Source organism: Mesitornis unicolor, unplaced genomic scaffold, assembly GCF_000695765.1.
Source record: "Mesitornis unicolor isolate BGI_N332 unplaced genomic scaffold, ASM69576v1 scaffold50622, whole genome shotgun sequence".
Classification (NCBI taxonomy): domain Eukaryota; kingdom Metazoa; phylum Chordata; class Aves; order Mesitornithiformes; family Mesitornithidae; genus Mesitornis; species Mesitornis unicolor.
The window spans coordinates 30597-58253 of NW_010168164.1; the positions used below are offsets into that span (position 1 = coordinate 30597).

At 40.4% G+C, this 27657-nt stretch overlaps 1 protein-coding gene across 1 annotated transcript in view; it reads left to right on the top strand.

The window, feature by feature from the left end:
* Positions 1–27657, top strand: part of CCDC88C (coiled-coil domain containing 88C) — a gene marked incomplete at its 5' end in the record, with an annotated part of 82844 nt that overhangs the window by 23962 nt on the left and 31225 nt on the right. The window contains 10 exons of the mRNA XM_010178909.1: positions 4742–4811; positions 13186–13244; positions 14906–14989; positions 16120–16260; positions 16864–17048; positions 17416–17497; positions 17981–18139; positions 23032–23178; positions 24550–24694; positions 27405–27586. Coding sequence (XP_010177211.1) covers positions 4742–4811; positions 13186–13244; positions 14906–14989; positions 16120–16260; positions 16864–17048; positions 17416–17497; positions 17981–18139; positions 23032–23178; positions 24550–24694; positions 27405–27586 — 1254 coding nt within the window. The remainder of the gene's footprint in view (positions 1–4741; positions 4812–13185; positions 13245–14905; positions 14990–16119; positions 16261–16863; positions 17049–17415; positions 17498–17980; positions 18140–23031; positions 23179–24549; positions 24695–27404; positions 27587–27657) is intronic.

The window sequence follows — 27657 nt, forward strand, 5'->3', positions numbered from 1 at the left end:
GCTGAGACCTTATCTAAACATGTAGGGTCTCCTTCACCAAGTGTTTCCCACTCCAAGGATGCTTGAGAGATCAAAGCCGTGCTGAGGTTATCAAAGACGTTGGCTGTGCTGCATTAGGTAGAACTTTGCTGAACTTTCCTGCTCTGTTGGCCTGAGTTGCAGATGGAATGTAAGCTAGATTCCTTGGCTGGTAGTGTTTGCTCTTGCTGGTATAAATAAAGCTGTTGATGGTTTTTCCTCATGGGCATTTTAAGTAGGAAAGCACCATTTGGCTTCCAGTCAGCTGGACAATTAGCATTTTATAGCCAAGCAATATACTTAAATGGAATTGCTTGGCTTGAGCGTTGAATTACAATGGCCAGTAGACTGCTGCTCTTCCTACATGATTTATTTAGTGCTCACTGCTTGCTTAGGATTCAGGCAGAGGTTAAATTAATTCTGCATGACAAGCTAGTAGTTACTCTACACTAATGCTGTGCTGTACTGCAGTGCAGGGGAAGGCATTTGTGTAGAGCTTATATTTGCTTGGTCTCTCTGCCATGGAAAGGACAATTTTACCTTTCCTAGCAATGCATTCTTTGCAAGCGCTGTTGACACACTTACATTGGCACTTAAAAACACCACTAAGAATAATACCTTAAGACCATTTTATTCCATGCTGTTGCACATGTACTTTTAAGAAGCAAATGTGTGTTGAAGTGTAGTATGAGCCGAGGAGACTTTGTTCCTACAAAATTACAAGGGGGCCACTTATCCTGTTACAGGTAAATAAAACGTTAATATGTGACCATGGTGACTTGAGAGTGAGAGTTGCCACTGCATCTCTTCTGATGAGCCGAGGCAGAGAGCAAACATCTGCTGTGTGTGATCTTGGAAGGATAAAAAGCGTATGTTAAATGTGCCTCAGCACTCCAGAAACAAATTGGAAACTTTTAAATGGAGGGAATTAATATGTTTGTTCATGCTGTTAATAACCCCAAGTGCTTAACTCAGTGCTTAGAGTTTTATCCTGAATATCTTGTGTCTTGATTTTTCTAAAGTCCTTGACTGCTAGAGTCAATGTTGAGGAATTTTGGCTTTATTTTTTTTAAGCTCCTTTCTTTGCAAAGTGATTGCAAATAACTTGCAAATGTGAAGCAAGTGCGTAGCAAGGGCTTAGGTGCCAGAAGGCTGCTAATGAGAACACAGCGTTTATTTATTTATGTTTAACCTCATGATTTCTAGGTAACTTAATAATGTTTTGGAATCCTTGGGATACCAGTCCTGAAGTGCCTAGCTGCTTTCAGCAAAACTAGAAGCATCCATTCTTGCAACCATCACTGCTGTCAAGAGCTGAGACTTTGGACAAATCCCTTCAAGCTTAAAATACGCCAATCTTCGACAGAGAAGCATTTTGGGTACCTACAGATGCTGCACGAAGGCCTGACGGGGATTTGTGTTGAATTAGATTTCTTAACATTTCTGATACCAACGTTATTTTTTAATGGAAATTTTTCTGGCAACATTTAAAAAAACCAACAGACAGTCGTCTGAGGAAAGTGATTCCTGACTTGCAGTAGCAGGCCTCTGAGTTGGTTAGCGGTCTAGGTGTAAGGCTGGCAGCTCAGGCCCTAATTGTTCTAATAATCCAGGAAATTGTTACCATATGTTGTTGCTGTAACCTTGACTGTTTTAACCAAGTTTTACTTGTGCTGTAAAAATTAATAAAAGGTTTCTCACAGGTGGAATTAGATTTTTTGGTTGGTTTTTTTTTTTGCTTTTACAGTTGCTCTCTGGAGTACTGTGGGTTTTACAGTAACTTGCTGCTCTTGTGGGGAAATGTTGCATTTTATCTACCATTTCTTTTGTTGGCTGGGCTTCAGTGGCATGTCCAGGTTAACCCAATGTCCAGTGTAGCTGCACGCTGGTTTGGTCCATGGTGCCCTGTGGTCCTGAGTGCTCGTTCAGAGGCCTCAGCAGCACAGGCCGCAGCCTGAAGTCCGAGTTTGGCTTCGCGGGGCCTTTGTGGTGGAAGGGTAAGATATGAGGGGAGTGGAGAGGCCAGCCTGAGGCACAGCATTTTACTTGTCAACCTGCATTATTGCTGCTTCAGATAAGGAAAACAAGAAAATACTGATAAATGGATAGAAGTTGAGGAATTCCTGACTTGCTATTGGGGAGGATGAAACACTTTGGTTTTATTTCCAGATGTGGGATTTTAAGCAATGGACCTGAGACACAGTCACATTATCCCAGCTACTGAGTCAGTTGCCGTGTGTCAGCTGAGCCTTACAAACTTTGTGGTTTTAGCCTGAACAAAATCTGAGCTAAATTAATCAATGTCAGTGTAAGAGCTTTCAGTTAACCCGTTTTATCTCGCACTTGTAGCTGGGTGAGGGGATGGTTTGTTGGTACATCTCTGTTAACAGAGGACAGTTTATTAAACCGAAGTAACTTTGTTTCTGTGTGCTTTCCTTACCTTGAAGAAGGAGGGTCATGACATTAACTTTGCTTTATAAGGTGTTGACGTCTACTGGGGAACTGAACTGCGTGATGGCCAGGTATTATCATCACAAGGAATAATCTGAAGGCGTTTAGAACAATAGTTATCTGTTTAAGTAATTTAGTTTAAAAATAAACAAGTCAGAGTATCACTTCTTATAACAATTTCAGTCTTTCAATCTGAATTAGAAAATTACTCTTCTTGGCCTCAGGGCCGTTTCTGCTTGTATTCAGTGACTTCGAGATTATTGCCAGAAAATACTAAGTTCAAAGAGCTACGAGGGCGTTCAGTCGTGGTTATGTTGAATGATATACTCAAATAATTTTAGAGAAGGAGCTCATGGGAATGTTAACAGCATGAAGGTTGGCTGTAATGTCTTTTGTGTCTGCCAGTTAAATAGCCAGCAATCTGATGATTACACAAAGACAACTCAAATTCCTTATGCATTCCTGCCTCAGTGCTGATCCACACGCTGGGTGACTGGAAGTGCAATTCTTTCTCTTTTTTGCCATGGGAATCGCTGGTTAAAGCTCAGTACTTTGGTATATGCAAATTCTGAATTTTTGTTTAAAGCCTTGGTGCCACGCTGTATTGTCATAGCAGATATTGCAGTCCAGCCATGTGCTGTTACATCCAATGGGTTTTGCACCTGTTTTGGTAACAGGTGCAAACAAACTTTTGGTTAACATGTCTCAGATACACAAACTATAAAATGCATTTGGCTAATGACTCAGCAAATGCGTGGTTTGCATTAGCCAAACTTCACATTGCAAAAAGATCTGTAGAGCCATCTTTGTAACAGCACCACCCAAAAAACCCGTCAGCTGTGACATAGATACTTCTACTTTATTCAGAAGAGATACTGCTGAGGAGTGTGTTCCGGGTATGAATCAGTGGGAGAAAAAACGAGGCAATGTGTTATGTCTAAAAGTTTTTAAAAATATCCACTCTCTGATTACTTATCAAATGCTGCAGGCTCACTGAAATATTTCCTCTTTCAATCACGTTTAATTTTCCTCCTATGGTGACTTTGAAAGCAGAACAATAACAATGGGGTGGCTTGGAGGGGAAGGGTTTGGGTGAATGGGTGATTGTCTCAGGAAATGTCTTCCTGTGCTAGCTGCAGTATTTTTTCCCCTGGCCCTGAATGCTCGACCAATATCAAAGCACGTGCCCTCCCAGTGGCCTAGAGGTAGGCTGGGAAGCAGAGTCAAGTGGGAAAAGGCACCTGCCAAACATTTGGTAGAGTTGTATGCACCAGCCTTTGTTTCCTGAATCCCAGCAGTGTTTTAGTTGCACAACCATTTTCCTCCCAATCTTTTTATGTGAAACAAATACTTGCCTGCAAAATGTTTTATTCAGATCATCACAAGCGAGTGTTGGTAACTGCAGGTTGAAGCTAACAACTGTGTTCCTGTGCTCTGTATGTTACTGGGGTGCTTAGCTGAATGTGTTACCATGCAGAGTTCCCTTTGCAATGTATTTTTTTGTCTGCTATTAAGCATTTTGCCTTCCCCAGGGCTTTTGTAGCCTTTCCCCTCCCTTAAGCCCATTCTGTCATTTCAGAGTAGCTTAAGGCAGATGACACTTAAATGTTGAACCTGACCAAGCAATACACCTCTATTCTCTTGTCTCCCCCAAAATAAATGACCTTTAAACAAGGTTCATGACATACTTAGTTTTTATTCCCCATGAAAAAACAATGCAAACAAATCTAGAACTTTAAATCCAGTTTCTCTGAGCAGTGCCAGATGCCTGTTCAATAGCTTTTCCCCACACCCACTTCCCCAGCCCATCATTAAAACCTCAGACCCATGAAATAATTTGACCAATTATTTGAATTACTCCAACTTCACAGAATGGCTTAGGTACCTTTGATGAACCAGCTGCAATTATACACCCTGAAACATGACAGCAGCTGTATGTTGGAACATCAAATGAATACAGGTCATGCCTGGGGTAAAAGCATGACTGATTGGTGTGCCTGGCATGGCCCTGCATTTATCCTGATTAGTGCCATGGGACCCTTTAAGTTCTGTATTAGCCATTGTGAAAAGAGGTGATTAGTGTATGTTAGTTGTGCAACCTGATGCCATCTTCAAATGGGGATTTCTCTCTCAAGTGAGGCTTCCTCTCCTGACCTCCGACCTGCCACTACATTAAAAGCTTTGTAATCGATGGAGCTCTGTATTCTTTGTGGTGTGATTGATTGGGATTCCTTCACACTGAACTCTGCCTGTTGTTTTCTTTTTTGTTTAGGAGGTTCTCCAGCAGCTGATAGTAATGAATTTACCAAATGTTTTAATGATTGGCAAAGATCCTCTTTCTGGTGAGTAGTCTGTTGGGTTCTTCACCCCCTCCTGAAATGCTAAATAAAACTTGTATTTTTAAAATTTTCTTAAATTACAAATATACTTTTAAACAAACTATACGTATTTATAGCCAAACTACAAATATTTAAGTACCTTTGAGTCTCATAGTTTAATATGTAACACTTATACTTACATATCTGTACATACACATATAACATCTGATATATGTGTTTGCATGTTGTACTCATACGCATACGATAGTGATTTAGTTCTTGCCAAAGTCAGAGCAGCAGCTGTTTGCTTGAAAGTTGTGTCTTCACTCCCTGCTGCAAGTGACCAGTCTGCCATAGGAGAAGCGTTTGTCCTCCAGGTTTTCTGTCCTGCGTGCCTGTACAGTCGGTTCAGTTGTGGCAACATGTACACACCAGATAAAGCTTTCTGAATTGCCCTAAAGTGTGAAGGAACTGTTGCAGGTGAAGTGTGGGAAGAAAAATATGTGAGGATGGAGGGAAAAATACATGTATGATGAATTTGAAAAAGCAAGGAAGAGAATGGACAAGGAGAAAAGCATCCATCTGGCCATGTTGTGTCGACAAGGACATCTGTCATGTGAAGTTTCACATCAAAAGTGACCTGGAAGTCAATGAGCTTATGTGCAGAGTCCAGTGTCTTTGGTGGGACAAAATGAAAGCTGTTTAGCCTGAAAATGAAGTTGACTTCTCCTTAGAGCCGCATTTCTGAAATGAAGGGTTTTGTTGCTGTGGTTTTTACTTTTTTTTTTTTTTTTGCATGTCCGTTCTATCCTGCCTTAGCCCTGTGCCAGTGCCAATGCATTTGTTTTTACCAAAGAAGGAAAACTGGATGAACCCTGTCAGCATTGATGGGGAATGACATGGCAAACAGCATCTCCCGAACAAACAAATGGCAGAAACCTTGACAGAAGATTTTATTTCACTTTTATTTCACTGCTCTTAGAAGCAGTAGTGTGTGTATGTACAAAAAAGGTTTATATCAGAAAATAATATTGTTGGATCACTGAAACTCATAGTCTTGGCACTTCTGCAGTAAAAGCAAGCTGAGGGTATGGCATTTAGTTTTTCAGCAAGCAAATTAAAGTTTGCAATGCTGGTCTTAATTCTCATGTACAGTCTACTGTTATGGGCAAAGAAAAAAAATAGAAATACAAGAGCCATTGCTTTTCTCAGTCATATGGGCAGTGGGCAGAGCTCTGGCTGCTAGTGTCGGGAATGGTAGTGAATAGAGATGCCTGGGCCAAGGCAGTAACTCTGCTGGCTGAGTGTCAATGGAAAGGGCTGGCTGGTTTCTTGTCATGGCCATTCCCGAGTGACAGCTGGCAGGGGACTCATAATGCAGTAACCACAGCGCTGGTTCCTGGGGAAGCTGCACACTTGAAAGCTGTCCTGTATTTAGCTATAATTTAATCGACCTGCTGGTTTTTTTTGTCAGCACTTTAGATCCATCTTTCTTTGGAGAAAGTATCTTATGTGTCTCGTGTAGGAAAGATACTGGTCATCCATGTGTTCCCATCTTCCAGGTTCTTTAATGACAACCAGAAACTTTGCTTTACTTTCTGATATCTTTGAAAATATGGTGGTGGTGTTTGGTTGGGGTTTTTTTAATGGTGTATTTTTAGATTTATTTCATCCATTGCTGACTTATGATTGGCATTATTCAGAACACGGGAAAAGAGCATATAAATAACGCAGCAATGTAACTTCTGGATGTCTAAAATTGATGGGTTATGTATATATAAAAAAATCTGAAGTTCTTGTTTAGCCATATTGTCTAATGGTTTTGAGAACCAGTCCCAGCTTAGATATGGCAGAGGAAGGTGGTGAACAAAGAAAGACTTGGGATGTACTTGCTCCAAAAAATATAATCAAAAGATAGTGTCTCAAGGACAGGATTTCAAGAGAAGCTCATCTTCATCTAACCCTTAGGTAGATGATCACTGGTAAGATGTGCTGAAGAAATGGTTAGAGAAGTAGGGAACTAGAACTTCCTTCAGGAAGAGGAACCTGGCTGGGGGCTGACGGGAAGCTCGGCAAGAGGGAACAGGGAGGAGTAGGCTGAGGAGAAGTGAGTACAGTCAGTACAAAAGGGTGAATGAAGGAATAGGCTGTGGTGAGCAGTGTGAGTGACCGATGACCAGGTGACTGTCAGGATGATGTCTCTGTCACTGAGTGTCTTGCAGAAAGGAGTGAGAGGAAAGCAGGAGCACTTGGGAGGGGGAAAATGAGTGAAATGAGAAGTTCTCTGTGTCAGTGAGAGCTAAAGGAGAGCTGCAGATTGAATAGAGATGTGAGGACAAAGCAGGCATCAGCATGGGAAGTGGTGCTTCTGGCATGAATATGGAGAAGCCCCAGGGAAAGCTGATAGAGAATCAAGGAGGCTGATGACAGCAGTATGGGGAGAAGAGATGAGGGAAACTGTTATTTGAGAGAAGTGTTTAAAAGTGTCAAAAATAGTAGAGAAACCTCTTTCTCTGTCCGTGATCCAGTCCAGGACAGACTGAGAGGAAAGGAGAGTCCTGTGGGACTCTTGGGAGGCAAGTGGGGAGCAGTAGGAGCTGGACACCCAGGTGCAAGTGGTCTGCAGGGCTGGGGTGGATCTGAGAGACAGCGATGAAAGCCCAGTTTTGCCTTCCCTGTCCTGTAGGTAAGTTATCTAAGGGAGAGGTCCATCTTGACCTGAGGAAGAAGATCTGATCCCATAATCACATTCCTGAAACAGACAGAGTGTTGCTTTGTACTGTTTGAGCTGGGAAGGCTCCTCATGACTGTATTGACTCTATAGGTCCAAGACCTGGGAGTTGTTAGATCATTCAATATGATTCACTGTGTAATAATTTCAGTGAGTTATTCCTTGTAACAAGCCCATGGGGTGTTTTGCTATGCGTATTTTTTAGGCTGTATGTTTGCCAGTCCTATCTGCACTATTTCCTTCTAAAGCACACTAAAGTGAAGTTACATGTATTAAATTATAAAATGAACAGCTCTAACGCTGAGAATGCTGTTCTTGCTATTTTAGCTCCAGTTTGGCACTCAACACTTGGGACTATTGAGGGCTTCTGCAGCTCTGCTTTGAACATGAGACTGGGAAAAACAGAGCTGCTGCTACCAAAAATGCAGTAGCAGTTGGATTTTTGCATAGGCAGTGGCACATGTCTGCTGGGTTTTTAGGAGCTTTCCTTGCTTTCATGTCCTCTGATTTTGTTCCAGGCCATGGCAAGTTTGCCAGCTTCAGTTGATTTGTCCATGGACATAAAAGTTGCAAAAATATTTGTAAGAAGATGAAGGCTTTGACTGCTTTCTAGAATATAGGGAACTGAAAAGAAACTTGGAAGTTTAATTAAAAGATTTAGAAAATTTTCCCAGGAATCTGACTTGCGGAGTGATACACCTGACATTATGTAGACGGCTACTACCATTAAATTTCCTCTCTGTTTTTGTCTTCCTCCATGTTTTTTCTTGCTGAACAGCTTTTTCAATTCATTACTGCACCACAAATCCCCCTGTGCTCAATATGAGGATCACCAGCATATTTATCATCTATATGCATCACTGTAATCACCTCTTCTAATTACATCTGCTTTTAGCATGCCTTATAAATGGCCACTCATTCATGTGCCCACACGAAGAATATCAGTATACAGCACGCCTCTATTTAGAGGCGTCATTTAATTTTTGAATTTCTAGGCATGCTTAGTTTAACACTGTGAGTGAATGTACTTGGAAACTGACAGCAATCCTTTGCAACAGTCACAGTTAATTTTGGGGGTGGAATTTTAACTTTTTTCCAACCAAGAATGGAAATGAGGTTTTATTTGCCTCAACTAGGGTTGTTTCTGTCTCTTCAAAAAACTTTGCTATTTAGATCCCCTTTTTGAATTACATGTTAAGTTTGTGAATGGGAGCCTGAAGTCCCTGCTAATAAGTGTCTATAGAAACTGTTTTTCATTAAAATCATAAAAGATGTCTACTCTCACTGAGATATTTTTTCCATGTCTGGTTTCTTTCCTCATTTTGTTTCACAGTCCTCCAGAGGCACAAAGCTCCATAAAACATAACAGCAAAAGACTGCCTCAATAGTGTAAATTTGCATTCAAGCTTTTCTCACTCAGGATGTTGCTACAGTTGGGAGAAACGGCACTTTTATGCTTCACCCCTTCCTGCCTTTTCCACGCACCCTCAGCCACTGTGTGTTGTGCTGCCTGCGCCGGCGCTACCTCTCTTGTGCTGGAGGGGCCGCAGAGTGGAAATGCCCAGAAGGAAGCAGCACTCTTGACATCTTTTCTACCCTCCTGGTTTTTTTTATAATCTGTATTCTCTCTGTACCTTGATCCTCCTTTTTTTGTTGTTATGTCTCCTAATCCCTTTGCCCGCCCTCTCCCTGAGTGCTGCCATCTGCTTCCCACCCTCTGTCCTCTGTGAGAGCAGAGGAGTCTCCTGGCCCTGGCACAGGGAGGCTCCCAGGTGGCGCCCGGGCTTTCCCTCCCTTTATTTTCCAGAAGACCCACTGGCCCTCTCTCACGCCTGGGAGCAGATGGTCTTTCTGCAAATACCCACTCCAGGTGGCTGGCTCCCTTGCAGGCCTGAGAGCAGCTGCCCTGGAATTTTCAAAAAAGCAGAAAAGAAAAGAGTATGGGATTTTTAGTTTTTTTAATTTGCACCTTTCTGATTAAGTTTGAATCATTACAGGTTGTGGGTACCTGTCTGCTGGTAGCTTCCCCTACCTAAGCGTTTGCATCCTAGGTTGTAGGAGGACAGTGTTGGTAAGGTTGGCAAAGATTCCTGGGTGGACCCAGCAGACTTTCTGCCCAGACGTCTAGGAAGCACTTGCATCATCCCAGTGAGCCAGCATAGGGAAAGCTTGCACATTCTTGCTTATGCAGTGCGTAGGGAGCTTTACCACCTTATTAAATTAGCACAAATCAAGCCTTTTGAAAAACACCACAGAATAATTCTCCGTTAAGGAAGCATGATTGAGTTGGGGATAAACTTGACTTGCTTTTGTTCTACATGCATTACGGGGTAAATGCACTGTCCTGAGCGTAAAACTTAGCTGTGTAATAATCCTACATGTGCTTCTGATTCACCTACTAACCTTGGGCACTCCACTTAAGTGTGTGGTATCTCAGCTCTCCTGTGTGTGAGATGAAAGGGAAGAGGGATAATTAATCCCTTCCTGGCTCACTCTGAGGTTTAATTGAAAACTCTCTCTAAAGCACTTCAGATTGGTAGAGAGGTTTTCTCATACTCATACCCTATTTCTTCTAAATACTTCCTGTAAATAATGCTGTTCTACAAGGCTTTAAAAAGTTACTCAAACCTAGCTTGAGTATGAGTGATCTTGGAGTGCCAACAAACTGTCTCCACCCCATGGGAAACAACTTATGAATGAAAGCCCAAGGAATTGAGAGGAGTGTAACTCTTGAAACAGTCACACATGGTCTTCTGAAACACTTGTGTGGCTGGCAGAGTAGATATACTAAGCAGACCTTTCAAACTTAGAAGTATTTCTAGTGGGTAGTACAATCTCATTTTCACCACGTAAGCATAGCATTTCTGCAAGTATGAAATAATTCATTAAAAAAGAAATTTTGGAAAAATCTTGACAGGAAAGTTTTGTGTGAAACCTGCCAGTGGGTAGAGGAGACTACCGAATGTTAGCTTTAAAACAGTGGCAAATTAATAATCTCATGATTACCTACAGTATTTTAATTTTTCACTCCTTGGTATAAACTCTGGCTTGGCCTTCCCTGCCAATGGGGCTTGCAGTGTCTGCCTCAGCTTCTCTTCCTGATGGAAAGGCCCAAGTGGGCGCAAGGTCAGCCCATGGTGGGCGAACGGGGTTGACCTTGCTAAGTTACTCTGCAGTAATGGCTGAAGGTGTTTCACCTCACACAGGGTCATGCAGCATTGCTGATGCCCATCTGTTATCTCATGGAGAGAACAGCAAAGCCTTTGGTGCAGAGAGGTGGAGTGTGGTTTGGATGGGTGAAGTAGCTCTCATGTCTTTAGGATGGTATAGATGCTCTCACTGTTGGAAAGTAACCTAGATGTTTCCTAAAGTGAGTGATTTCAAACCACTAAGGCTCACCCTGAGGATAGCTGTGATGTCTTGGTACACGGAGTGGAATTTATGGTCAAGATACGGAAGTGCCCGGAGCATGCAAGGGTTAGAGCACTTCTTGGTGTGATCTGGAGCAAGCAGCCTGGTTGCTGCTCCTTCAGTCTCTCGTGGAGTAAATTTGGGAGAAAGATACACACAGATTTGAGTCACTTGCTGTCGTGTCCCACAGGCATGCTCTGCATTTAATCTCTGGTCTGGATCTGCTCTGAACCTGATGCAGAACAAAACCCAATACTGAAACTGTGAGAACTCAGTTTCATGAAAAAATATCTTCTGACCAAACTAAGTATGTTCTTGGGCTAGTAGTGCCCTTGAAGGAAATGTTCGTGAAGAAAGAAATCTCTTCTTGTTGCTGAGGGTTGGTTTTTTTTTTCCGCTATGTCGTCTACATTTATGGTTGTGTTATTCAGAATCATACAGAACAATCAGACTTTCACAGATTGAAATGTTATTTGTATACTAAATTGCAGTTTTTCAGAAAAGAGCTATGTGTGCTGCCAGATAAGGGGAGAAGAATAACATTGTATGTCTTTCAGAAACAATTTTTAAATATTCTGCAGGGAACTGAACAGCATTGTATGTACATGGTACAGTGTGAACTAGCACATATTTAAATATGCCTGTCTCTGCGGAAGGGAAGAATTAATGCAAAATCTTAATGATTAATAATGTGGGACTTGGATATTGAGAATTCTAGTGTTGATTTGTGCAGCACACTGATAATTTCTGTAGGGCATTCTTAAAACCTTTAAAAGGTTTAAGAGGTTGGTCTTTAAAAGACCAACATTCCTAAATATTGTTGAAAAAATTGTTTAACAAGTGAGGTACATTTAAAGACTGGTTTAGGGCATTTGTGTGCCCTAAAATCAGGAAATCAGACAAAAAGTTATTTCCTGAGTCGGCTGCACATGGCCGTGCTGGCTTGTGAGGTTGTGGGGATGGGCGTCAGCGCCGTGGTAATTTAGGTCAGTGTGTCTTTGTGCATCTGTGCCGCTGCCGCAGCTTAGCTGATGACTCAGTTTAACTCAGTTTAACTCTGCTTCCCGGCCTTGGGTCCTAACTTGGTGTCAGCGCAGCCTCACAAGGGCACAGTGTTGGTGGAGGAACACAGCTGAGCTCAGAAATTATCGTTTGTTCAGTGACAGGAGCAAATGCCACCCAAGTAAAGTAGGATATTAAATGAAAATGTTTATCCCATGCTTGCACACTCTGTGTCAGGAAGCATGCAGATGTATAGGGGTGAGAGACAACTATACATAGCCTGTTTCTCTCTCCTCTTCCCCCAGTGTGGATGAGGATGGGCTTTTCCTGACCCTAACTCCATAGTGATTCTTTTATTTCTTCATTGAAGCTCCTTGCCTTCTATTTTCTATATACATAATTTTCTGTACCACCCAACAACCCCCACTTTAATTTTGTTGAAGCAAAATCAGAAGTTGGCTCAAAGCTGCACCAGATCCCCCCCATGAGGCTTTCTCTCACTAAACCTTAGGAGGCTGTGTACAGGGCTGCTGGTCGCAGCAGGATTCCCCACAGTTGCAACCTGTGTGTGTCTTCCACCCCCGCGGCTTCCTGAACATATGGTTGGCTGCATCTTCTCCCCTCCACATCACTCATTTTTTATCCCTCTTAGCACACAGGGTTTGCACTTCGAAGTGTGAACACACTTTGATGCCGAACAGAGGCAAAGTTTATTTGCCAAAACATCTTTTGGAGAGAATTTATGTGCACAGAACAGCACTCAGCTTTGGGAAGTTGGAGTGGCAACTATTTTACAGACAGGAAATTTAGGACAAGTTTTTTCTTTGCAAGTAACCCCCTTTCACTTCTGCACAGGGTGCTCTTGGTTTTGGTAGGTTTTGGGTTTTTTTGGGGGGCAGTGGTAGTGGTTTAGTGGTGGTTTTTTTGCACCCTTGTGAATCACAAAACAAGGGACAAACATCGGGCTTCTGTGTTGAATCATTTAAAGGATTTTTTGTTCATTTTTCTGCATTGATTGAAAAGCCTCAGAAAATGTAGGTAAGGGTAGCACATAGAAGAAATAGAAGTCTTGCTAGATTTGGGATTTTAAACTAATCTGTAAGAACTGTATTATTACATGGAAAGTATGGTAACGTTATAATGGGCACATATTCAAAGGTCTTTCTCTTTTCAGAAGGTTCTTTTGTAGAGGATCACTTGCAGGTATTTAATTTATGTTATACATATGTACTGATTCCCTTCTTTCCTTTCTAGGTAAAAGTATGGATGAAATTAAGAAGCTGCTGTTGTTGGTTCTGGGATGTGCTGTACAGGTGAACATTGATTAAAGGCTTCAAAAATGAGATATTTTTTTTTCACTGTTGTTTTTTTGTGGGATTTCGTTTGTTTGTTTTTCCCCTGGACTGAGAAAATCCACCCAAAGCTCAGTGGCGTATGAACAAATCTCCAGCTCAAGACAGCTTGTGAGCTGAAATTGTAAGAAGACACAATAGTGAATGAAAGAAATGCAGGGGAAAGGAAGCACGCTCTGTGATAGCTGTAGCCTCAATTTGCTGCCAGCGCTTACTCAGCCACAGGATGTGTACTCTTGCAACTAAGTAGTCCACTTTGATAACAAAGTGGGAAGAGATAAGCTTTGAACAGTGTGTTGATATCAAGATTGTTGTTTGTTTATTTTCTTACTCTTTTAAAATAGGAAATGGAACAGTAAATATTAATGCAAAACAAATAGATAAGCTTACAGTCTAAACATTTGTTTAATGAATCCTGATTTTATTTGCATAATCTTTTGATTTAATATTATATGTAGAAAATCTGAAATGAATACATACTTTGTATATTCATGTGGGGATTTTTTATGCAGCATTTGTTAAAATAAACAGACAGGCAAAATATATGGTAAACTCCCCAGAAACACACACGACAGTTGCCAGATAAAGAAATCAGTGTTCTGCCCACCAAACCTCTGTGGCAGTAAACAATAGATGCGTTGGGGGCTGGCCCTTGCTTTTAATTGACCTTGTTTGTATGTCTGTGTGGTGTTTTTGTCATGCCTTAGGACACTTACCCTGCTCAGCTATGTCAAGTCAATTATGTCAGGGTAAAGCTGTCTGCATATGGCAGCTCTGAACTATGGCAGCATTGCATTGCAGCACAAAGAATAAAGCTGTGGTGTGGTGAGCTGCTGTGCATCCTCAGCCCCCATTTACAGGTCTGAGGTTCTTCCCAGTGAGACTCGGACACAGGCCTCAAAAGGACACTGTAAATGAGTTTACAGAAAAATTATTCAAGTAATGCTTAACTTCTCCACAATGCAGAGTTGTTACAAGAAGGCAATAATGTTGTTAGTGTGCAGTCACAGATATACAGATAGCAGATGTCTGCCTCTTTTAAAGCCTTAAGTAAAAGATTTACTAAAATCTGTTTGTCTGAAATGTCACTCATTTCTATCCAGAATGTTTCCCAACCCTGTCTTTTATCTAAAGCACATGTTGATTTAGTCCAGCAAGCAACATTATGCATTGATGTGAATAGTCTCTGAAGTGATGCATCTCTTTTCATTGCCAAAACCAAGCAAAATGCAAACAGCAAAGCAGACGGGTTAAATGATGCAATGTAAATGTAGGTTTATGTTTGTGCAGCTTCATTAGTGAAGCTGGGATGATTTCCTCCAGCTGTTGCCCCACCTCTTGACCTCATTGCGTGTTGAACTTGTTCTTAAAGAGCAAACCCAGCCATTTATCTTAGCCTTAATTGTACTGGCTGTAAAAAGTTTAAATAATTTAATGCATAACTCGGTTCATGTTCCATATGGAGCAACGAAGTGTTATACCTTCTAGGTTGACAAAGTGTAGATCTCGAACATCTTGTTGTTAGCAGCGTGGGGATTTTTATTACTATTATTTAAATGAAAAATGGTGCAGTAAGCTTTAGGATATGTAGCACTGTTTCAGGGTGTGTTTTCTTTTAACAGTGCGAAAGAAAAGAAGAGTTTATTGAAAGAATAAAACAACTGGATATTGAAACCCAAGCTGCCATTGTGTCACACATTCAGGAGGTGGGACTCAGTGTTTTCAATTTTGACTTTTTATCTCTCCCTTCCTTTACTTAACAGGGTTAGGGTTTTTTTGCTATGAAAGTTAATACTTGGAATTTAATAATGGGCTCATGCCCCTTGCAGCAATGGTGTAGACACTTAGTCCCCCAAGTGCTGTGGTAGGTGAGACATAGGCTTCCCAGTGGCTTGCTTCAGAGAGTGGCCTCCAAGCTCAGATGGTTTGAAAAGTGTACTCTGCAGCTGAAGATGGACATACACTGGGTTTTTAAAAAGAGAATTCTGAACCAATTACTTCCAAGATTTCTGCAGAAGGAAGGAAGAGGGGTAGAAATTAGGAGCCAGCTTGTTTTGCAGACCCAGAGGCGACCCATGTGGAATTGACCCCTGCTGCGTGCCCCTTGCCAAGAGCAGGCACTGGCTGCAACCGGGTGTTGGTGGGTGGAGGTGTAAAAAACCCAGGATGCTCAGACTGGAGGAACTTATAGTGAAAGTCTGAGACACAAACTTTTTAGTAACACTTGAAAAAAATAGTTCTGCTTTTAAAAAAAACGACCATGATGAACTAAGCACATGGTGATGAGAAAAGCAGGAACAGTCTTTAACTGAGCTTGAGAGACTTGTGTGATGTTTTTGCTAAATGATTCAGAGGAAATCAGTTGGGGTAAGATAGTTGAAAGGTTCACTGCTAGCAGCAACCAGAGACATTTCTGCTAAGGGCAGCTTCTCCCAGCTGCATCAGCTGCAAATTGCAAATTCATTAAAAGCAGGATGAGACACCAGCCTAACTGTCCAGTGTGAGATCAGTCCATTCAAATCCCTGTGGTGACCGCCTCAGTGCTTGCAGCAGGTCAGTTACATACTTCTAATAAGCAAGCACCCACGCTATTGATAATAATAGGTATCTGATCACTTTCAAAAATCAGCCTTAATTATAAAAAAATCTAAATACCAGAAGTTGCTGGGTAGTGTTAAAGTTAAGGTAGTTGTGTTTGTTATTTATGACCTGGTATTGGTGAAATGTGGTATGTTTTTTAATTGATTAGTAGAAGAACCTGGGAGATGCAGCATATACAGCAAACAAATTTACGAATCAATTGGTGGAAAGATTTTTTTGTTGTTCCTGTTCCTAGGTCACTCACAACCAGGAGAATGTATTCGACTTGCAGTGGCTGGAGCTCTCAGATATGGCCCCAGAAGAACTAGAGTCTCTCTCCAGGAACATGGTTTTCCACCTTAAGAGGCTCATTGATGAGAGAGATGAATGCACAGAAGTATGATCATATATCTCTCACATACAGAGCTCATGTGAAGCAGCAGATTCAGACTCCATTCCTTCTCTTGGGTCTTGTTTGTGCACTGGGTTTCTATTTCTTCTACACCTTTCTACTACACCTTTGAAAATCTGTAGAAATTCTGACTTTTTTATTGATTCTTGTGTTAGAAGGCACTAAGATGTGGTGAGATGATTCGTAAAGAGGAGTGGAGTATTTGAAGCTGTGACTTTCTCTTGAGATTTTTGTCTCTGTGTGTTTGCCAGCCATTTAAATGACTGCTTGCCTGTCTCTACCATCATGGGTTCTGTCATATATTTGACTGTGATTGTGTTAGTTAAAAGTGTTAGTTGTTACAGGTTTTTATGAATTCTCCAGGCAAAATGGACTGCTTATTTTGGGCATTGGAAGGGAAATATTTTAGTGGTATTTAGTGGCATAGTGGAGGTTCCTTTCTTGTTCTGTATAACATTCCCTCCTGGCTATCATGTAGATGCCAAGCTAATAATTTTCTACATTTATAAATCCTTTTTAGATACTTGAAAAGGAATGTGTAATTACACTCTTTATCTCCTGACACTACATATTCTTCCTTAATTCCAGGTCATTGTAGATCTCACTCAGGAGAGAGATTATCTGCAGTCTCAGCAAGCACCAAGTCCTCTGAAAGCACCCAGTCCAGATTCTTCACCAAACCCAGCCAACCCTCTTTCTAATGAAGACAAGCAGCACCTTGCAGTTGAGCTGGCAGACACGAAGGCTAAACTGAGAAGAATTCGGCAGGAGCTGTGAGTCACCGGTGATTTCTGCTTCCAGAGAGACTTGTATATTAAGTCTTGTGCATCCTGAAAATGCAGATGCCCATAGGCTTCAGTACACTGGCCTCCATGGGAGCTCCCAGAATCACATCTTTCAGACTTTTTATTCATAGCAGTACGAAGCTAATATGGGTGTTCCATCTTTCTTCTTTCCTATCTGGTCTTTAAATACAGAGTGATCGCTACTTCCATTTTAGTTTGTGTCTCATCTCTCTCTTCCCTTCAAAATGCCGACTGCTAGCTGCACTTTTTAATTATTAGTTGGAAGTCGTTGTCCATATAAACAATATTGTTTCAGGAAAAAAATTCTTACTAAGATTTTTCTAATCCTATTCAGGGAAGAGAAGTCTGAGCAGCTTGTGGATTCGAAACATGAAGTTGAACAGCTCACTCTAGAGCTGCAAAAAATAAAACAAGAGGTAAGGTGAGCTCATTTTACTGTGACAGTCTTCCCTATTTAAAAAAAAAACCAAACAGACTTTCTCTGTGTGAGGCTGAAAATACTACTATGTCTGTTTTATAATGGAGAAGTCAAGTTAAGCTGTAAGTAAGTAAGCTGTTTGATGGTTGTGGCTATGGCAAAGCAGTGCTATGCTTTCCACTTAACTGGTGAGAGCTCATCTGTTCAGCTTCCAAATAGCCTAGTAATGCCTGAACCTCATGCAGCAGCAGGCATTAGAAATTAGTTAGAAATTAGAGTCCCAACAGGCTAAAGACTGTTCTCTCTGTATTATAGATAGTTTACAAGCTAGTAGGAGAATTCTCTTACTCTTGACCCAGGGTAATGCTGTTTGCCTACACTGAAAATAAGTAGCTAAATAAATGAAAATAAAGTTTAAAGAATATGCTTTAAAGTATTAAATATGATAACTTTTTTCCTGCTTATTCCTCACTTCTCACAGAATATCCACCTGGCCTCAGATGCCCGCTCTGCCCGAGCATACAGAGATGAGCTCGACTCTCTGAGGGAGAGGGCAAACCGTGTAGAGAGACTCGAGATGGAACTTATTCGGTGCAAAGAGAAACTTCATGATGTGGATTTTTACAAAGCTCGCATGGAGGCAAGTGAAAACTGGGAGAAAGTCTTGCTGAGTAATCCTTAATGTTTGGCTTTTGTTGTGTTACCAGTCCACGTGTCATTTGTCATTGAGCTGACTGTAGCAAAACATCAGAACAAGTGGAAATTTTGTAACATAAGTCATCGTTATTGACTTAGCAACATTAACACTTCTTTCAGTGGCAAGAAGGACTCAGTGCACACAAAAATTAAATAAAGAATAAATAAAACACAATTCCGTTAGTTTTAATAAACCCTGCTTAGTTTAGCATTATGTGGCTAAACAGGACAGACTTTTTCTGGATGTTTCATTTAGCGAATCCAGGCCTTTAGTCTAACCTTAAAAATTTACTCTTAGGTAAGATACTTGTGTTCCAGAGTTGTTCCTTTCACCAACATTTTAAATGTCATGTATAAATTAGGTAAATTAATGTCTGGGAGTTTTTCCTTAGGGGTTTGTAGCAGATGCAACTATTGTTAAAATGGCCAGCCATTTTTAACCATGACCTCAGATGACAAATTCTAGCCACTCTTTTTTGCAGTTGTTGCTTGTAGTAGAAAGGAGAGAAAATTTGGATCTTCCCTAGTGCCCCGGGTAGGGTATGTCAATGAGAAATCTGCGGCTTTGTTCCAGTAGTAATGCCATTTACTTGGCTTAGTCACCTGCAGGTATGCCCATCCTGGAATTGTTAATTAACTTAGATTGGAAAGGACCTTGGAGATCATCTAGATAAACTCATTGCTCACAGCATGGCTGACCTTATATTTAGGTCAGACTGTTCTTTTTTTCTGTCCAGTTCTTGGAGCCATTCTTACCTGAAGTCTCAATAATCCACATATGTAACACATTAGGTGAAGTCGAATAAATGTCCAGACTTGCTGAATACATGGAGGTTCAATAATTGACAATATAATTTATAATGAGATAAAAATCCCATGTCTGAGGTAGAGGAGTGATGTTGAAACTCGCACTTGTTTAGCCTCTGGCTGTCAACACAAACCTTATTTCTGCTCTATAAACTGCACTTTCTAGGTGATTTTTTTTTCCTCTCTAACCTAAGGGGCCAGCAAGATGCTGCATCTTTTGAATAGATTCACTAAAATGGATGGTTGTTAAATGTAGTAATAGACTACAAAAGCCTGACTTGCCTCTCAGTAATTCCTAGTTTACATTAGGAAGTATGAAGCTGGTAAATCAGCCATGCATTAACCTGGCACACCAGCTATCAGCGTGGCAACCTGGCATTTCCCTTTAGGCTCTGCACTGGCGTCGCTTAGCTTCTACCTGCTGCTCAGGTAATTCAGCCAGAGCTAGGAGAGGGTTTTTTAGTCTTGTCCTCATCTGAGATCAAGGGAGAACTATTTCTGGTTTTGAGTTCTCAGCCTCCTTACTTGTCCTAGAGCCAGCAGTTTCCTGCTCTGTTGTCTGTGTGCTACTCTTGCTTAACATATCATTCAGTAAAGAGACCTCCACTTCAGTTTTAGATTTGTGCCAACTTTCCTCACTCCCTTTTCCACCCTGTCAGATTTTGGTGAAAGTGTTGAACGTGAGACATGAGTGCTGGCTCTCTAAGGATACCTCCCTGAAATTCAGTAGTCAATATGGCGCTTTTCTAATTCTGGGCCACAATATTGCCTCGAGCAAAAGTTGTCGCTGCTGTAGGGGTTGAGCTCTTCTGATATGTGGCAGGATTGCCCAGCTGTCTGCAGGCTGCTCTGTGGTCTAGGATTGCCAGGGTGTTTTGCATTCTCCCCACTCTCTCTTCCATCACTTGTTGAGTCTTGGCATAGCCGTGGACTGCCAGTGTTGAGCAGTGGCAGCATCAGGCAAACTCCACTGTTTTCATGCTGGTGCATTCAGAGGATTCCACTGGGCCCTGTTCTGTCTTTTTTTATGGTCACAGAGTAGCGTAAAGGCTGTGTAAAGTACCCAGTACTCAACTTTCCATTACCCCTCAGTTTTCTGTCTTATCTATCTCAAGTCCTCTGCCCCTCTAAAAGAAGGGTTAAAGCCTGGAGTCAGTTCAATGCCTGCTCAGATTCCTCCCACTCAAAAACTGTTTGGCTTTCACTTCCAAAAGGTTTGTGCAAGAATGTAACGTGGTAGAGATTTTTACCACTAGACAGTACAATGCTGATTTAGTTCATGGCATATTTACTGCTTATGGCTGGCTTCCTAAGCATTAAGTTTTAAGACCTGAACAAATCTTAGAGACAAACCAGTGAAAATGTAGGTGTGTAAAGTACAGCATAAGCCACTTTTCTATGGTAATGTGATACCTTAAGGCTCAGAGGGTCTTGACAGGGTTGTTAATAAGCAGTGCCAAATCAGTAAATGAGAAGAAAAAGTGGATTTACCTTTGTGCGTCAATGCAGAAAGCTGTTAAATGAGCACTTAAAAATCTTTTCCTTCTTGTATTTCACATACACAATTTGGTAGTTTGAGCAAAAAGTGTGGAATGTGCTCTATGATACTGTGACAAGATTTAGGAATTGTGAGCAAGCCTACAAGTAATTTCTGAAAGCACATAACACAAATCAGCAGTGGTGGCAGGAAGAAATGTAAGGAGCTATTGCAGAAGGAGTGTGGAAGGAGCACATCTTTCTCTGTGAATGTAACACATTTAAGCATGTGTGGTGTCTTCCTTCTCTGTATGTCTTGACAGAGTTGTTCAGAAGTGACATTTTAATTTGACCATCATTCAAGGACCGTGGATATGAATATGCTCTGGAGACCTTCCTGCTGGGGTGGCTTAATGAGAATGTAACTGTGAATGTAGAGGAGTAGGCTCAATGCAGGGCTTCCTCCGAGAAGATGCTTCTCTCCAACATAAAGCTCCCCTCTGGCATTCCTCTCCATTGAACCTTGTGCTGCTCCAGGAGTTCAGATTATTTGCTGAGACCAGGGAGTCTGCCTTGCCCATTCTTCTTCCTATCTGCAATCACATTTCCATGGAGGATGACAGGAGGAATTTCTGTGAATGTTAAAAAAAGCAAAAGCATGTCTTGTATGTTTTGATATAGCTATAGCTGTCCAAGGCGATGTTTCGTTGTCACAAGATGTTAACTGTGTCATGGCTCAGTAGGGGCAGCTTCTGAACTGGAGGGGTTACTTACTTCTTAGGGCTGTGGTCCAGATCGAGTGTGGTGATCTAGCAAAGTAAACTCTTGGCATGCTGCTGTTTCATTGCAGGTATTCTGGCAGCTTACGCAACACCCAGTACCTCTTTTGTCATGTACTTCCTCTCATCTGTCATCTGTTCAGTGTCATCCTTTTTAGTTTGCCCACCTTGAAGTGACCCTGTTAGATCAGACTTCGCCCAAAATGCTGTGTTTCAGTATTGTTATTTTGGTTACTTGCCTACTCGGACGTTTTAATTTCATTAATTGAACCACTTCACAAGCACTAACATACTTGTCCATTTAATGCTACTGTACTAGGGAAATTTTTCCTCTCACATTTTGGAAGTTAGTAGCTGATCCACGGAGAGATCAAGGGCAGTATGGTCCTGCATGAGGTGGACTTTACATATTATGTGTCTACAGTCAAGATGTAGCAAACAATTTAAGATTACTTGCTATATAAGGCTATAAATCATGTCCCTCTGTAGTATCAAAAGATAAGAGGAGTGGCCATAATCAGACACTCTTAACTTGTGCTTTACAGCTATATTTTTTTATTTTTTAAATAACTGAGCCACATAAGGCTTCTTAAGGCTGATTCAACTCCCCAGAATGAGAAGATAGTTGCTGACTAAGCAGTGAGAGTTACTTGCTCATGCCTGGTGGTCTTTCGGGAATCTCTTTGGTTGGACATTTGTGGTTTGCGAGAGCAGACACAAACACTGATGTCAGCAGATACTGCACATTTTGAAGACAGTTGTCCAGGAATAAATGTGTGAAGCCATAAGCATTTCGCCCTGTCTGTGTGCACATTTTCTGTTTTTGCATATTTCATTGGAGCAGGGGAAGGGATGGGAAGAGAAGGGAGGAAAGCAAAGACAGACAAAAGGAGGTTTCTTCAGAGAATCAAAGAATCTGCTGCTTGCCCCATTGTAACTCTTCTGGGCAAAAATCCTTCCTGTATCCATTTAATCTTTTAAATGCTGGTGTGTTCCTGGCATAGAAAACTCTGTCTCAGACTCAAGGCTTATCTGAGGATCAACAAGAATAAAAGCTAGCAGTGAGGTATTATAACTTGAAACAAGACATAATTTAATAACTGTGTTTAAAACATGACCAAGAATACATGGCCAAGTTTTATGCACTGGACATTTCATATTTCTGGAGATAAGATACTTGAATGCACAGAGCTTCGTTTTTGCTTTGTTTCTAACTTCTTTTGTTTAAGTGAATTAAAATTCTGTTCATGAGAGAAACTATTAAACAGACTTTTACATGAAAGTGTACTGAAATAGGGATATGGACATAGTATGATGGATAGTGATCCCCAATATATTTTGAATAGACTATAACCACCCTTGAAAAGAAATAATCTATTTTGAAACTGGGGAAACTGGAGACTACAGTGAGTTGGCTAAGGAAATGGTATTATAACAGTGGAATTAGAATTGAACAGTTGCTATTCTGTGTCTTGAGTCTCTTTGGTGTGCCTCTTGATCTAGCCTCATATAAAGCAAAAGGAACTGTGTTAAACTTCTACAAGTCAGGAAAAAAAAACAGTAAGAAATATTAGATTTACTTGCATTAGTGACTCACAGATAATTAAATGTAGTATCATCTCCCATTAAAATATCTGGTAAAAACTTTTTTATGAAACAGAGAAACATGTCAGATTTCTTTCTTGTGTTTTGCAGTGTCAGTTTATGAAAGTCACCTGATCTTAGAGAAGTCAGTTAATGTAGAGACATTAACATTGTTACTTCTTTTCCCTAGGAATTAAGAGAGGACAACATCATATTAATTGAAACAAAGGCCATGCTAGAAGAACAGCTAACGTTGGCAAGAGCTCGTGGTGATAAACTGCATGAATTAGAGAAGGAAAATTTGCAGTTGAAATCCAAACTTCATGATGTAGAGCTGGTATGTTCTCTCTTTTTCATTGTACTGATTTTTTGAACTTCTCTTTCTATGCTAGGTCACAGCTTCACAGCACAGAAACCAGCGGAGACAGGCAAATAAATCCACAGTGCTTTTAAAAGAGGTCTTTACTTTGTAGTTCGTGAATTTATGAAATACTACAATGTTAACATTGCTAATGCTACTTCATGTAAGACTGATGAATTTAATTTTATGCAAGAAGGTATATCACAATTCTAAAACACAGATTGCTTTCATACGTATTGGTAATGGAGATGTTAAAATCTGTCAGTTAAGTAGAAGTCTCTTAGATATAGGAATGGAAGTCTACTGTAGTAAATGATCTTTCTTCTTGGAAACAGAACTCTCAGTTGTTATGGTGACCTAAGAATCCATTACCACTATAAGAGACACAAAAATCCAAAATTTATGTGTAAATTAGAGGCTTATTGCTTCATCAACAAGGAGATGTAGGAAGTGGCTGTCTTCAAACAAAAAGCAACATTAGATTTTATAATCCCACTAGAAAATATAAATACTCTTTCATCTCTTGTATTTTACTTGATGGTCCTCTTCTTATCCCACTGTGTTTTGCATCCTTGTGGGTTTAACTGTATAGGGATTTAACTGTATTGGCTTTCCAATAGTGTCTGTTGGAAACCAAGATGTTGAGGGTGCTGTGTAGGGTTATGTTTAATGACTGGTTCAGGGCATTATAAGAGTTATGTCATGCTCCAGCTCTTTCAAAGTGTCTGGGTGATTTTGAATGACGCTTTTTTGTGTGACTTGATGAATTCTTGGGTAATGCTTTCTGAAAATTTGAGACCCTCTGAGGCACCGCTTCAACTCCCACAAATGCAAATGGCCAAAATAGTCACAAGAAACAATGCTGAATTCATTCGCCCGATCTGTTTTTTGGGTATTTTAAAATCCAAATTATGGGGCAAATGTTACTTGCCAGTCTGTATGACTGGATCCAGATTAGATGTGATGAGTTGAAGAAGCTCAGTAGAATTCAAGGTTCTATCTGCAGAGTCTCCAGTCTGTCAGTGCATGATGCTACAGGTTTTTGAAAAGCTTAGCTCTAGAGATAGCTTGAATCCAGCCTGCCTTACTAGCCCTGGCTTGTACTGGCCCTGTCATCACCCAGTATATTCTCACTCCAATCACCGTCCCTCCAAATGCATCATGAACCTGAGGTGAATTTAAACAGAGGTTAGTTTAATGCTGTAGATGTATTTCAGTATAAAAGCATGCAGTGTTTAAGGGGATTCTTCTACCCTCTATGTGTGTTGTGCTTGCAGTAGTTCAGCTGACAGAACAATCGTACAGATAAGGTAAATAAGCATTTTCATTCATGTGTGTCTCGCACAGGACCGGGACACAGACAAGAAGAGAATTGAGGAGCTGCTGGAGGAGAACATGGTCCTGGAGATTGCACAGAAACAGAGCATGAATGAGTCTGCCCACCTAGGCTGGGAACTTGAACAACTGTCTAAAAGCACAGATCTTGCAGACAGTGAGTATCAGCTGGGGTAGCTGCTGCTGTGTTCATGGTCTCTTTCAGAGCAGACAGGTTGGTTGGCTGATCCGGGACCAGAAATTAAGTCTAAGCTTGGAGAACTTCTCTCATTCAGCCACTTGACTTTGAACTTAGTTTTTTAGAACTTCTCAAATGTGTTCATTCTAGTTTCTTTCACTTCTTTTTGAAAGCGTTAAAACATTTTCCTTCTGTTTTGTCACTGAGAGAGTGACTTTTCAGTAAAATTATAATGGAAAAAAAAAAAGCTTTGTAAATGACACAGCAGATATGTCACACTGAACACTGGATATTTCTAACTGAATGGCTGGGAGGAGTCTGTGATCTTTAGTATTCTTTAGTACAATTAGTACAGACAATTAGTTGGTCTTTAAGTCCCAGGAAGTGGTGTATGCTGAAGTCATTTATTTTTACTAGATACTGAAAAATGTGTACAGTTAAAATAACTGGCTGGTTATTTTTTTTGAGTGGTTGATTTGATTTCCGTAACTATTACAAACATAACTAACACTTCCTTCACTAGCATTGGTTTCTGTGTCTAACATTCATTCTGTCTATAATACCAGCCTAAATAACAATGCTAAATGGAACCTGGGAAATATAAGGTATTTCATGCTGTTCAATGAGCAGCTTTTTTTGATGGCTTACCTGATTCTGCTAAGACTTGCATGTTTGGCTTTGTGCACCAGAAACAGTTTAACTTGAAGGCAAAGAAATAAATTGGAGTAAACAATGTTCAGTTTTCAGTAAAGATGATAGCTTTGTTTTGTAAAATAACTGAGTATGTTCCTGACACCAATTCTCAAATGTATTTGCTGTCTAGGATCTGAGTTCTCTTTACTAAGATTAATGGCTAATTAGTTGCTACTTTTAATTAGTAATCTTTGCAAAGCAGGTTTCCCTTAGCCTGGGAAGTGAATGGCACTCTATTCCTCCGTATGTGTAATCAAGGATGTTGCTTATTACATTAGTCATTGGGGAAAAAAACACAGTTCTCTCAAAACTTGCAAAATTTGATGAGTATTTCAGGAAAATGTAAAGCTATCTAATTTTCTGACTTGTTTCAGATAGCAGGTTTTGTGCCCTTCCTGATTTGGTTTCACTAGTGATGTAATAGAAGGAAGGATGCTAGTTTTATTTTGTTTTCTCTTATTTATTAATTTCTGTCAAACATAACTTTCAAAATTTGCTCAACAGAGTAGTTTAAAAAAACTGAAAAAAAGATTACATTCCTTCACTGCACTGAGGCTTAGCATTTCAGCACTGGAGCTCCAGAACCTCTCTGATTAACCTAAGAAAAAGAGAGGAAGAAGATCAGTAATCTTTTGTATTCAGTAGGAAAAAAAAATAGTGAAGGAAGCCTGATTTTAAAGAAACTAAGAACATTAAGGTTTGAAACTTGTAATTATTTCACAGAAGTGCTGCCCTACTTTTACATTAATTCTCTCTAAGAAGTTCCATTCCAATGCACGTTGCTGTTCTGCATGCAGATAGTTTGTACAAATAGAGTCAGTCTGCACAGCTCTTTTGAAAAACTTCCTGTTTCTGGATTTCAAGTTGAGTCTGCCAGGGTGGCAGGATAGCAGAAGATTTTAGCTGCTAGTTTGGAATATTTTATTTAAAAAATAAGCATGGGACAAAGTCATGTAGATGGGCTTTGCTTCAGGACAGAACTCAACCGGACTATTCAGTTAATGTTTGCTGTTTGAGTCTTCATTCAACCAAAACTCTCCAGGTGATGCTCCATGAAAGAGGCAAATGGGATTTTACCATTCTCAAACTTGCCAATTCTGAAGTACTTGGTGTACTTTGTGTAATAATGCTGATTATTTAGCAGGAGTGAATGATTTTCTGAGACTTAAAAGACAATGATAATGTCAATTTCATATGAAATGTGGTTTTGAGGTGAAAGGTAGCAATTACTTCATGTGAAACAGAGTTGCTCTTGTAATTACTCAGGTGCTGAGCAGAGAAATGAGCAAGAGAATGAGGCTTTGGTGCTGGGAGTTAAAGCGGAGAGGCAGCGAGACTTTTAATCTACAAACGTTCAGAGTAAATTAACATTTCTGTAAAACTTGCATATATTTTGTTAGTTTTGAGTTTTCATCTTCGGACATTTATCTGTGATTAACGTTCTGATGGATGTCCTGCATCTGGGTACCTGGTAGTAAAATTTCCTTCCTGATTCAGTATATTTTTTTATGAAATAGCTGTGAAGATAAGTATTGGAACACACCCCTGTAAGAATTTATTCCGTGACTAAATATGATTGAATACCTAAGTTTTCATTAGCTTTTGGAAGTGCACCATCTTGCCATTTTAGCAAACACTTTCGAGGCAGAACATAAACCACTGCATTTATTTCCTCTGCTGTATGTAGGAGAGGGTATCAAGGTATATTTTGCTACTAACATTAAACATGCTACTAACATGGCTAAAGCAACTTAGAGTTAGGAAAGTAAGTAACTTTTAAGCTGGTTATCTGTTCAGATACTTCCCTATTCATTAAAGGTATTAATTGTTATCTGTGAAAATGCATTCTGTTTTAACAAAGTGTTTACTTAGCAGCCAAGCTGAAAGGATAAAGATCTGACTGCAATTATATTCATACAAGTGAATCTTAAGGACCCAGGAAGGGAAATGTTTGTGAATTGGTGAGTGCTACCTTCTGATTCTCATGTTTCAACAGCCAGAAAGTCCTTTGTGTTTGAGTTGAATGAATGTGCTTCCAGTCGGATACTGAAGCTCGAGAAGGATAATCAGAGCTTGCAGAACACAATCCAAGAGCTGAGAGATGCCTCCTTGACCTCCAGAGAGAGCAGCCTAAAGTTTGTGGAACTGGAAAAGGAAAATCAACAGCTTAGCAAAAAGGTAATTTGCTCACAGGAGCAAACAGAGCTCTTTGGTTTGTAAACACGTTGCTTGCAGGACTGTACGGCATT